This window comes from Oncorhynchus mykiss, chromosome 19, assembly GCF_057628025.1.
Source record: "Oncorhynchus mykiss isolate SJ-2025 chromosome 19, ASM5762802v1, whole genome shotgun sequence".
Taxonomy (NCBI): domain Eukaryota; kingdom Metazoa; phylum Chordata; class Actinopteri; order Salmoniformes; family Salmonidae; genus Oncorhynchus; species Oncorhynchus mykiss.
In genome coordinates, this window is record NC_143040.1 from 52,109,483 (window position 1) to 52,122,102 (window position 12,620).

Here is a 12,620-nt window from a genome sequence, read left to right on the forward strand (position 1 = left end):
GACATAATTCAGTGGCAGATGCCCCCGCACACACTGACACACACACATGCAGACACACACACACAAACAGACACATACACACACGACACACTCCCACGCTACAGTACCGCTGTGCTACCTCTCAGTAATAGGCTCTATCTTGTTATGTTCCCTGGGCTGACAGGTGAGAGCACAACAGACATGTTTTAAAGGAGGGTGAAAGAGGCTGATACACAATAAACCTTCCTGTATATCACTCTGATTAGAAGACACGCGATAGAACAACCTCATCCCACAAGAGCACCCCTATCATCCTTACTACAACATAAAGTACGTACACACAAGCCACATACATGCATACACATAAAAATGGATTCACACCAACACATAAGTAAGACATGTACACAGACAGCCACTGAATGTGTGCTTCAGGAAATGGGGATTCAATTGTTTGGTTCCATAAGAACCTATTGAATGAACGTAAGAATGAACATGCAATGTGAGATGTTTCAAACAGCCCAAGTGTAACTTGGCCTTCATATGGAGCCTGCATCTTGAGTGGGGAGTGAACCCAGTTTGATGTTACTGCAATAGGGTTAGATAGTTCCACTACGCTATGGGCAGGTGGACAGAGCATGTGATGAGAGCAGACTGGGGGCCCAATCAGCAGATAGGGAAAGGAGGGCCATCGTGTGACCATTTTTCCGCTGCCCTCACTCATCACCACTCGTGATTAAAAATGCTGCAACACGCTTACAAGCATGCAAAGCTGGCAACAGGGGCTCTTTGAAATAGTGCTGACGGGGGTTTAGCAGGGTGGCTGCCTTGAAAGGCAGGGTTCACCATGCCTCGCCATGTGGCCTTCTGATTTTCCCAGCTAAAATAGGGTCCGCCTAAGCCCCCCTTGGCACTGCCAACCATCCCAGACATCCTGACACTTTCCCTAGGGAGAGACATCCAGAACAGGTGACGGGCTCAAAATAAGGGCCCCTACTACGGCCGGCCACACAAAGTGAGGGAAGACAGGCCCTTTTGTAGGAGTGTGCTCTGAGTGGGATTATTATTGTTTTTGGAGAGAAAGAGGAGCCCTAGGTCAGCTGGCCCCAGCCCCCGCCCCTAGCCCGCCGCTAATCTGTGCACAAATGCCAGCCGCCTTGGCCAAAAGCCCTTTACCCCTGCACCCTGCTTTGAGCTGACACCCGAGATTACCAGCCACAATCACCCTCCCTTTACCCAAACACAGGGTGATGGTGCAGGCCGTTAATCACAGAGGTGATGGGGCAGAACTCACCCCTCTTCACGCACACATTCATATACACACAGACACATTTACATACACACAGACACATACACACAAATACATGCAGTACCGATGCACCGGACACAAACAAACAATCCAAAGCTTGGTCCATGGCTCACCGAAGTGACACATAGGCTTGACCAAGGCCTCTGTGAGTTTCTCAGACACATGGAAAGAACTGGTCTACTTCTCTCTCTCTCTCTCTCTCTCTCTCTCTCTCTCTCTCTCTCTCTCTCTCTCTCTCTCACACACAATCCCTTGCTCTCTGTCTCATTGTCTCCCTGTCCTCCCTCCCTGTATGGTCCTGTTTGACTGTAAAATGAGACAGGTTAGTGCCAAGCTTTAATTCCTGTCAGCATCTGGTAATTATGACCGGGAAAGCTCTAATTACAAGAGGCACCCATGTACCTGGGACTCCTCGTCACTGTGGCTTTACGCAGGCTGACACGTACAGCCACATGACTCACCAGCCAGCCCAGCCCAACACCACGGGACAGCTCATAGGCTACGGTACATTCATACCACCTGGCTGTATCTGAGCTCCTCAGGAGAGCCCAGGGAAACTCTAGAATATGGTGACATCACAATTATCGCTGGTATTTTCCACTCCTATAGTACAACCAGATAAATCTGAATCGTAACCCTCCTAAGCACTTAAACCTAGCAAGCACCAACTTGGTGACATAGGAGTCCGTCTTGTCATGGGTTCATACTCGAGGCCTCGTCCCTGAATAGATTTACTGGTCAAATATTCCTTGACACTATTTTTACATGCTACATATGAAAGATGTAAATTGGGGAATGAAGAATTTGTGACGTTCGCTAATGTGGCAGCCGTCAGATGATCCCCCAGTGTTTGCTGAGAAGGATGGGTCTCTTCTGGGAATTGTGGGTAATTAGGTTAGTAGGTTGACAGTGTCAGGAAATTTAAAGACAATCCTAATCAGATGTGTTTCTAGGGAATCAAATAATTTATATAAGTTGAATGAAATATCCTTATTCTATTCCTACACGAGAATCCTGTTTGCTATAGCTACCCATGCATAGAGTCTAGTTTGGGAGAAGGGGTATGGTTCACTCAATGGAAGGGGTGAAAATGACCGTTTTCATAATCCATCATTTCAGTCCTTTCTATTGAATGAAGGCTATTATTTACGTACTAAATCATCTCCTTTTTGCTCCCCATCCATCCCCACTGTCTGTTCCCTCCATCGACCTCTAATCACTGTACATAGGGACATCCAAACCCATCCTCCAAGAGAGTACAGGCTGAGGGGGAAATTGTATTAGCCTCATTTGCAGTGGTCACACAATACCCAGCTATGACACTGTCTTTGTAGTTATAAAGTGATGAAATCATCAAGCAAGTCCTCTCCCTGTCAGTGATTTTAGCAGAGGGCACTTGGTGTGCTGACAAATAAATCTCCTCCACCAGCTAGACCATACATACACTACAGGATAATACCTCTGATCAAATCTGGTTTAGCATCCATTTGTTTAGGCGGTTTAGGTTATACATAATGTGGAAATAGATAGACATTTGCTATACAGGGTAAAGATCCATCAGGCACTTTCAGCAGTGTGCAGGACCGTGTCCCTGTGCAGGACCGTGTCCCTGTGCAGGACCGTGTCCCTGTGCAGGACCGTGTCCCTGTGCAGGACCGTGTCCCTGTGCAGTCCCAACAGGATGATGCACGTGAAACATAAATGTTTTGCATACGATTAAATGAAATCACCAAACACCATCCTGTATCACATAAATGGAACACTGCAGATGAAATATTTTTACTCCGTTGAACAATAATAGAATAGAAAGGACAATCCAAATGGAAACACTCTTATCAAATAATGAAATAATAAATAACTTATGTTACGATGAGGTTGGTGACATTTACAGTATCAGTGCGGGACCTGGTCCCCTGTGAGTGGCAGAGAGTGATAAGGCCTCACTCCTGTCCCGTGAAAGAGGGGTGAAATAAGGAGCCTTCATTGGAAAGCTATCCTCTATCTGTGTCATAATTCTATAAGACTGTACACCAGACAGTGTGTGGATGTGGTTGTGTGTTCATTCCTCCTACAGGAGCTACATGGCTGGACACAGAGGCCTCTAGACACTGAGCTCACCGGTACCTGCCTTGTTGTTCATTAGTATGCCGTCCACCTCACCCAAAAAAACGAAATAATTAGAGGACCAGTCTGTGAGATCATTGACCCTGCATTAAATATTCATATGTTTAGAGCTCCTTCAGGCTCGGCAGTGTCACAGTAGACCAGCCAGGCATGGACCGCATATGGGAACGCAGAGCCAGCCGGCAGTCCCTCTGACACACTGACACTCCCTTTACTCTCTCTCACCATGCAGACAACAGAACAGAGCCATTCCTCTGGGCAGACACACACACACCTCAGCTTGGTCAGGCTTTCAGACGTAATGCCCCCTCACATAACAAGAGGAATAGTTTAGTGGTTTTTTTTTATCATTTCGGAATCTGATGAGTGAATCTGAGTGTGTGATTGGGGAATTAGACATAAATGTGTGTTGTGTAACTCTCTACCAATAACAATGTACTAATTGTGGAACTACTTAAAACTGTGTTAAATTTGTATTTTTTATTGATAACATTCCTATGTTGTAGAATTGATTCATTCATTTTATTTGTCAGAATGGTGAAATTTCCTACTCAAAGGTCTCCTTGCATCTTGTCATGTGTCAGGTGTGCGTCTGGACCGTGTGCGAGGGGGAAGACAGAAGTACAAGAGGAGGATGGATGCAGAGAACACAGCGTACCTGGGCCTCACACTCCCCCCGCCTGCCAAAAAACCCCGTGAGTAGTGCTCTGTTACCTCACTACCCATTCCCCTTCCCGCAGCGTTCCCCCAGACCAGGTTCAGTTAAAGACAGATGCATTTTATTCAGACCAGATTCTCCTGTTGTCTGGATAGATGTATTTCCATAGGAGAGCACTTCTTGAGAATATATATTAGGCCAGACAGGCATTGTTCTGGTAACAGCTGAGTTATGACAAATCTGAGAGCAGATGACCGATATTAAACAGTGACTGGCTTCTCAGGGATAGCAGTCCTAGGAATATCCTCTCACATAATGTTGAGTAATGTGAGGAGAATTTTTATTATCAACCATATTAAACCATTCATTCGTTTACTTGTTAGAGGGAGAAAGAGAGAGTGAATGATTGTATATCCTAGCATGTACGTTTGTATCTGAGAGTACCTGTATTTGCATCACAGTAATGTGACTTTTGACTGTTGTTTTGACCATCTCTGCTTTCTCGTCAGTCACAAAGATAGTGTCCCACCTGCTGGTGGCCGAGCCAGAGAAGATCTATGCCATGCCTGACCCCACCATGCCTGAGAGTGACATCAAGGCCCTCACCACGCTGTGTGACCTGGCTGACCGGGAGCTGGTTGTCATCATTGGCTGGGCAAAGCATATCCCAGGTATGCCCACCCATCTACAGCCCACTGCACTAGTTGAGCACCATAGAAAGATATAGAACACCATTCACTCATGATCAGCTGTAACATACTGTGTAGTTAAAAAGCCACACGTGATAGAAGTTTAGATACAGAACCAGCCATTCAATTCAACTGGTAGAATCTGACATCATGATTAGTCCTTGTTAGTTCCATTTAGAGTAGTTCAACACCAAGTCACCCTAATGAACCCTCTATCCCATCATCCATTTCCCTGCCTTTGCTTCCGATGGCTGCGCATGCACACACACACTCGCACACACACGCACACAAATGCAAACACATATAATTAAAGTCAGCAGCTCACATGGACCTAGGGGCAAAATGGAGACAGCTTTAAAATAATCAAATCAATCGAGTCCAGCTAAAATCCCTACTCTGAATGGGGAGGGACTACAGCCCCGGTGTCAATATATGCCATAACCACAGGGGAGATTTAGAGCAGAGCACAGGACCCTCCCTCTGAAACAAGACAGCTCACTCACTCACTCACTCACTCACTCACTCACTCACTCACTCACACACACACACACACACACACACTTCAATTGAATTATTGATAGGCATAATCATGTTTCTTCTCTGCTCCATAGACATCGTGATAGACGAGGTGTTAGGTAATGAGATGCTGTTAAATTAAGAATACCACATTCTATGTCAGCAGACATTCTGCTCCCTTCTAGAGTTTTCTCCTGATTCTGACAGTCAACATATTGTTTAGGGACTCTTTTAGCAACCAAAGCAGAGTCTGTCTGATCTTGAGGTTGACCCTGATAACTCTAGAACATTATAGCACACTGGGCATAGAGGTAACCCGCTGAAAGACTGTGTCCCTCAGTACAGCCTCTGTTGTATAGCCTCTCTGTACCCTCGTCTTCTCATCAGCATAGTAGACGTGTCTGCGCTGACATCAGCTGCAGAACGCCTGCTGTAGTTTCAGCTGGGCCTCTCCTGGTTGTGTACAGGACATGTAGGTGTGACAACTGTACCTGGACAGACAGGTGGTCGGTATATCTTAGAAGAGAAGAAGTGGAGTTGTCAGCTACAGATCTAGAGATTAGGACTTTCCCAACCAGACTGTTCTGTACAGCCCATTGTCAGCAGAGGGAGAGTTTAACCAAGGAGCTTACCCAGGACTGGATAAGACTGACCCAATAACACAGTCCCATCCCATTTACCTTTCCAAAACAAGCCAGCCAGGTACACTACCTCTGGCCAGAATATACAGAGAAAACACCACTGTTCACCTCTGGCAATGTGCAGGATTGTAGTATTATACAGAGAATATTATAGAATTCTCCTCAAATGATTGAATAACTTTAAAAGTATATGAGAGTTGAATCGGTTTGATTACCGATAGGCTATTAAACTGTCATGTTGTCAGGGCCTTTGTCTTCCTGTGTTGACATACAGGACAGTAAATATGGCGTGCTAACTGGAGTGCTCTGTATGGCAAAGCTTTTAAGTGCTGCGTTAATCCGATTATCATAACCTGCATTGTACAGTGGATAGTTGACTAATCTTAATTGGATTTGCCATGGAAGGCCTGAGAATGCTCATCACTCCATAATGATGGTTTAACCCAAAATCCAACCGGAAGCCAGGCTGTCTGACATTTCTAAATGTGTGGAAACGCTTGGCTTTGCATAGTGTTACTGTTGTACTGTACAAGCTGCAGCAGGATGAATTAGCATTCTGATCTGCCTGTATACCCACACACAAACATTTGCATCTCTTACCTATTGTTTATATTTACACGACTAGTCATAGGAGTCAGGTAAATATAAACAACAGCGACTTACTGCATTCAGGGGTTATACATTTCAATTACAGAGTCTAAGTTCTATTTTTAACTTCTAAAAATTATAACACAATGTCAGGACTATAATCTAATTTTCAACCTTTATGATTATTTACCTGCCCCAAAAGTGGTAATAAAATGGTCAAATTAGAATGAAAAGGGAGACTGAAACTGTAACTCCAAAGCTCCCCTGTTCTCCCTGTGGTGAGCTCTGTATTAGGTCATTCCCTCTACACCAGCCATGAAATGGCTGCATAATTGAGTTGTACATGGCTGAACCTGATCAGAGATGGTTCACTGGCTGACCCAGACTCCATGCACTAATACTCTATGCACCAATGGCACCTCAGGGCAGTCTAGCACAGCCACAGAGCACAGAGGACCATATTTCTCCCCCCATCCACGCTCTCTATGAGGAAAAGAGAGGGAGAAAACTGCTGATTGCATTCTGATAGATTTTTTGGCCTTTGGCAATGGAATTAAAAAGATTAACAGTTCATTATGAAGTGGGCCACATTGATTAGGACATTGACAGATGGGCAATGACCAGATTCCAAAGGTAACAATTTATACGTCAAGAAAATTGGCACTTAAGTTCTCCCAATATATTTTTCTTTGCCCCTTTTCTTGGCTAACATTTGAAAAAGTGTTTTAAAAGTGCTGTAATTTGACATGGAGTAGATCTAACCGAGTCTAATTCGAGGATGATTAAGGAACAGCAAAGCGGTACTATTAGCTTCCGTAAACGGTATCATTCTCTCACAAGATCCCATATCAATTTAGTGTGTTATCTCTCCTCTAATTTATGGGCTGGAAATACATTACCATACTACATTATAGTATAATTGTACAGTTATACTGTAGCTGAGGATCTCAACCCTAGACGGCTGGTGGCACCGGAATTGGGGAGGACAGGCTCATAGTATTGGCTGAAATGGATGGAATTGTATCAGACACAAACACATGGTTGATACCTATCACGTTTCAGGTAAAACCCAGATGTAGACAGTGTCGAAGAAACAAAAGTGTATTTCTAAAACAGGGGCAGGCAAACGACAGTCAAAGGCAGGCAGTGGTCAATAACCCAGAGTGGGTGCAAGGGGTCCAGAACGGCAGGCAGTCTCAGGGTCAGGGTCAGGGGTCAATAATCCAGTAAGGTACAGAACGGCAGGCAGTCTCAGGGTCAGGGGTCAATAATCCAGTAAGATACGGAACGGCAGGCAGTCTCAGGGTCAGGGGTCAATAATCCAGTAAGGTAGAGAACGGCAGGCAGTCTCAGGGTCAGGGCAGGCAGGGGTCAATAATCCAGTAAGGTACAGAACGGCAGGCAGTCTCAGGGTCAGGGGTCAATAATCCAGTAAGGTACGGAACGGCAGGCAGTCTCAGGGTCAGGGGTCAATAATCCAGTAAGGTAGAGAACGGCAGGCAGTTTCAGGGTCAGGGCATGCAGGGGTCAATAATCCAGTAAGGTAGAGAACGTCAGGCAGTCTCAGGGTCAGGGCAGGCAGAGGTCAATAATCCAGTAAGGTACGGAACGGCAGGCAGTCTCAGGGTCAGGGCAGGCAGGGGTCAATAATCCAGTAAGGTAGAGAACGTCAGGCAGTCTCAGGGTCAGAGCAGGCAGGGGTCAATAATCCAGTAAGGTAGAGAACGGCAGGCAGTCTCAGGGTCAGGGCAGGCAGGAGTCAATAATCCAGTAAGGTACGGAACAGCAGGCAGTCTCAGGGTCAGTGTCAGGGGTCAATAATCCAGTAAAGTACAGAACGGCAGGCAGTCTCAGGGTCAGGGGTCAATAATCCAGTAAGGTACAGAACGGCAGGCAGTCTCAGGGTCAGGGCAGGCAAGGGTCAATAATCCAGTAAGGTACGGAACGGCAGGCAGTCTCAGGGTCAGGGCAGGCAGAGGTCAATAATCCAGTAAGGTACAGAACGGCAGGCAGTCTCAGGGTCAGGGAAGGCAGAACGGCCAAAATCGGGAAGGACTAGAAAACAGGAGCAAGATACAGGCAGGAGCAGGGGAACAAACGCTGGTAGGTTTCACAAACAAAACGAACTGGCAACAGACAAACAGAGAACACAGGTATAAATACACAGGGGATAATGGGTAAGATGGGCGACACCTGGAGGGGGGTGGAGACAAGCTCAAAGACAGGTGAAACAGATCAAGGGGTGACAAAAGCGTTCCATTCACTCCATTCCAGCCATAATTATGAGTCGTCCTCCCCTCACCAGGCTCCTGTGATCTCAACCACAGGACTAACTAACACAATAGCTAGATAGACATAATAATTGTTAGTCAATAGTCCACACACTGTAATCAGACTGTACAGTCAGTACATTGAGTTTACGTATCAGGAAGTAAGTTGGTGTTGCTGTTCCCTGGCACAGTTTGCTATTATCATCTCTGAGGATAAGGTTCTCTAATGACAGCCTTTACTTTTGATTAATTAGTAATCATTATGAAGCTTTGAATACCAGCATCTCTCTCTGCTCCAGATAGAGCCAGCAGCAGAGGGAGGAGACTAATATGGCCGTGGGCTAACTGGGGCTGGGGCCCGGTCATTAAGGTCAGTGTTAGGGGGACGATGACAGATGGCTTGTTGCTCATAAGGTGCTAACAAACTTTGACACACATAGCTGCCCACTGCCCCCCCCCCCCCCCACCCACCCCAGCTGCATTTCACTGTCCACGCGGTTTAGGATCGAACTCAGTATACTGCCAGTCTCCACATGGCTATAACCTGTGTGTTCCCCTTCATTAGAGTGGTGATGGTCACAGAGGGCGGGTGCGCTGCTGAACCCCCAACCCCTCCAAAACTACCCCCTCAGCACTTAACCCAGGCACAGTGTGAATGTCACGTGCCCCAATGTGGAATCTGCCATGCATGCCGCTTTTATAAGAGGGTCTCATTGTTAGAGGAGGCAGACGTTTGTCACCTGCTGTCAGACCTCCCATTCTGCTTCCAGGGTCGGAATGTTTTCTGACGGGAATTCTGTGGCATGATTCTGTGGGTTCACTGAGTGCTGGATGTTCTCCTCCTGCTGTTTGTTTCTAGTCCACAGACCTAAACCTGCTCTGATATGATTGATAGTGTATTTCAATAGGTGAAACACACTACATATCCTAGTATGTTTTGTAAGACATTTCATGGTACAATATATTTTTTTCTCCAAATAATAATCCAAATAATTCTGATAAAACCCAGAATGGCTGATTTCGTTTTTGAAATAGCAAAGTCTAGCATTGCAGTTCGACCCAAACAACCTAATGAATTGTCCTGGTTCTTGTTGTTATTTATTAGTGATCTACTTGATTTAATTGCAGCCTGTTAGCTCAGTGTACAGACTACGTTGGTCATGAAGCTTATGTTTAGTTGTTAGCGGGGAACAAGGCGGTGATGTTTAGGAGAGATCACGCCTCTTGTATGTTGTCGTATCTGTGTCAGCACCCTACACCCCCCTCCTTCCCACAGCCCCCTTCGGGTTCCTGTTTTCTTTTTGTCATTAAATTGTGAAATCTACTTACTGTGTTGTCGGGCTGATCCCACTCAAGCTGCTTAATATCCTTGTAATAGAGTGCGAATACTGCCGGGCAATACATCAGCACCTCATCAGTGTACTTTATTAAATATAGACACCAACAGACAGCTCTTAGTATATTCACTTTACCCTCTGACGTAGACTTCAACACACAAGATAAAGATAGATTGAGCAATCAGGTGGATGCTGAACCCAGGGAGGCAGACAGGCAGGCAGAGTGGGTTTCTGGGAGATTGAGATGGGGGGAGTTTCAGATGGCCAGGCAGGGATGGAGACCAGGAGGGAGACTGAGAGAGAGAGAGGCAGGGAGGGAGAGAGAGGCAGGGAGGCAGAGAGAGGTAGGGATAGCGAGACACCGGTAGGGAGGCAGGCAGGGAGGGAGGGAGGCAGGGATAGAGAGACATAGGTAGGGAGAGAGGCAGGAAGGGAGAGAAAGGCAGGGAGAGAGAGAGAGAGGCAGGGAGAGAGAGAAAGGCAGGGAGGGAGAGAGAGAGAGGCAGGGAGGGAGAGAGAAAGAGAGGCAGGGAGGGAGAGAGAGGGAGACACAGGTAGGGAGAGAAGCAGGCAGGGAGGGTGAGAGTGCGTGAGGCAGGGAGGGAGAGAGCAAGGCAGGGAGGGAGAGAGAGAGAGGGGCAGGGAGGGAGAGAGAGAGGCAGGGATAGAGAGAGGCAGGTAGGGAGAGAGGCAGGCAAGGAGGCAGGCAGTGAGACTAGGACAGAGACAGGGAGACTGGGAGAGAGGCAGGGAGGCAAGCAGGGAGAGAGACAGCGGGAGAGAAGCAGGGAGGGAGATGGTTAGGAAAGGGGCATCTGCCAGGAACAGAGAAGGGGGAGTATTTGGTTTTGTTACAATGCTACAAATTGTTACAATTTTAAATCAGCAGTTACCGGCAAGCCAAGCATCAAATCTGTCTGAATGCATTTTAAATGTTGATGTAAGATGACGTACAAAAGGCTCAACATCAGCACGGTTTCAATAGTATTACTAATTTGAAGTGAGGAAGTCTTTCAGAGAGCTGATGATTTGCCTTTAGACATTGTCAACTAGGCATTAGCTGTCCCTCCCTCATTAAGGCGTGTTGCTGGTTGGCAGCAGAGATAAATGATGTGTAATTATGTGAATGATTAAAGTCAGAATCCTCCTGGTCTTTGGGCTAAACAGAGATATATAACACCAAACGAGGGCTGTGGGACTCTTGAGACGGCTAAATACTCCCGAGCCGGGGTCACAGGGTCGGGGGGGTGCAGATTAAGACAAGGGGATTACTGTATTTAACGTTATACAACCTCATAACTTTCACAGGCCGCTGGTCAAATCACCCATTCCCAGCTACTTATAATTGGACAATGGTCTGGTGAAAAAAGTAGAGATAGCTGGCACTCCTGAAAAGTGGATTACTGAACCATTTAGTCACAAAACAGGATGAAATCTATTAATTATCTGTCATCCAGCTATATGTGACAATCAAATCAAATCAAATTGTATTGGTCACATACACATATTTAGCAGGTGTTATTGCGGGTATAGCGAAATGCTTGTGTACCTAGCTCCAATGGTGCAGTAGTATCTAACAATGCAGTAGTATCTAAAAATGATTCACAACAAATCTAGAATAATAGATTTTCCACTGTTGAAATTCAAGATGTACTGAAATGGATATACCACTGATATTGAAGGTGTACTGAATTGTATCTGTAAAAGCGTTTATGACAGGGTAGTTTGGGTATTGTGTTATGTAATATGTTACAAGTGAAGGCTTGTGGCGGCCTGACTTGAGCTGTGTGCTGTACGTGTGGCTGAGGTTCAGGTCAAATGATTTATGTCAAGCACAGCAATTTATTACCAAGAAGCTATTGATTGGGTCCTCCTGACTCTTTCATGTAAATTCAGGAAGAATCATGGCCAGCAGCCGCAGCTTACACACACACACACGCAGAAACACGCACAAACACACATGGCCAGGCACAAACCACACGGACACACACACTGGCACACACACACGCAGAAACACGCACAAACACACATGGCCAGGCACAAACCACACGGACACACACACTGGCACACACACACGCAGAAACACGCACAAACACACATGGCCAGGCACAAACCACACGGACACACACACTGGCACACACACACGCAGAAACACGCACAAACACACATGGCCAGGCACAAACCACACGGACACACACACTGGCACACACACACGCAGAAACACGCACAAACACACATGGCCAGGCACAAACCACACGGACACACACTGGCACACACACACGCAGAAACACGCACAAACACACATGGCCAGGCACAAACCACACGGACACACACACTGGCACACACACACGCAGAAACACGCACAAACACACATGGCCAGGCACAAACCACACGGACACACACACTGGCACACACACACAGAAACACGCACAAACACACATGGCCAGGCACAAACCACACGGACACACACACTGGCACACACACACGCAGAAACACGCACAAACACACATGG

The 12,620-nt window shown here is 46.4% G+C and overlaps 1 protein-coding gene across 3 annotated transcripts in view; it reads left to right on the forward strand.

Moving 5' to 3' along the window:
* LOC110497924 (steroid hormone receptor ERR2) overlaps positions 1-12,620 on the forward strand; it is a 59,904-nt gene that overhangs the window by 30,492 nt on the left and 16,792 nt on the right. For all 3 annotated transcript variants that reach the window (XM_036954876.2, XM_036954873.2, XM_036954874.2), the window contains 2 exons: positions 3,994-4,104; positions 4,577-4,738. In XM_036954876.2, the coding sequence (XP_036810771.1) occupies positions 3,994-4,104; positions 4,577-4,738 (273 nt within the window). The remainder of the gene's footprint in view (positions 1-3,993; positions 4,105-4,576; positions 4,739-12,620) is intronic.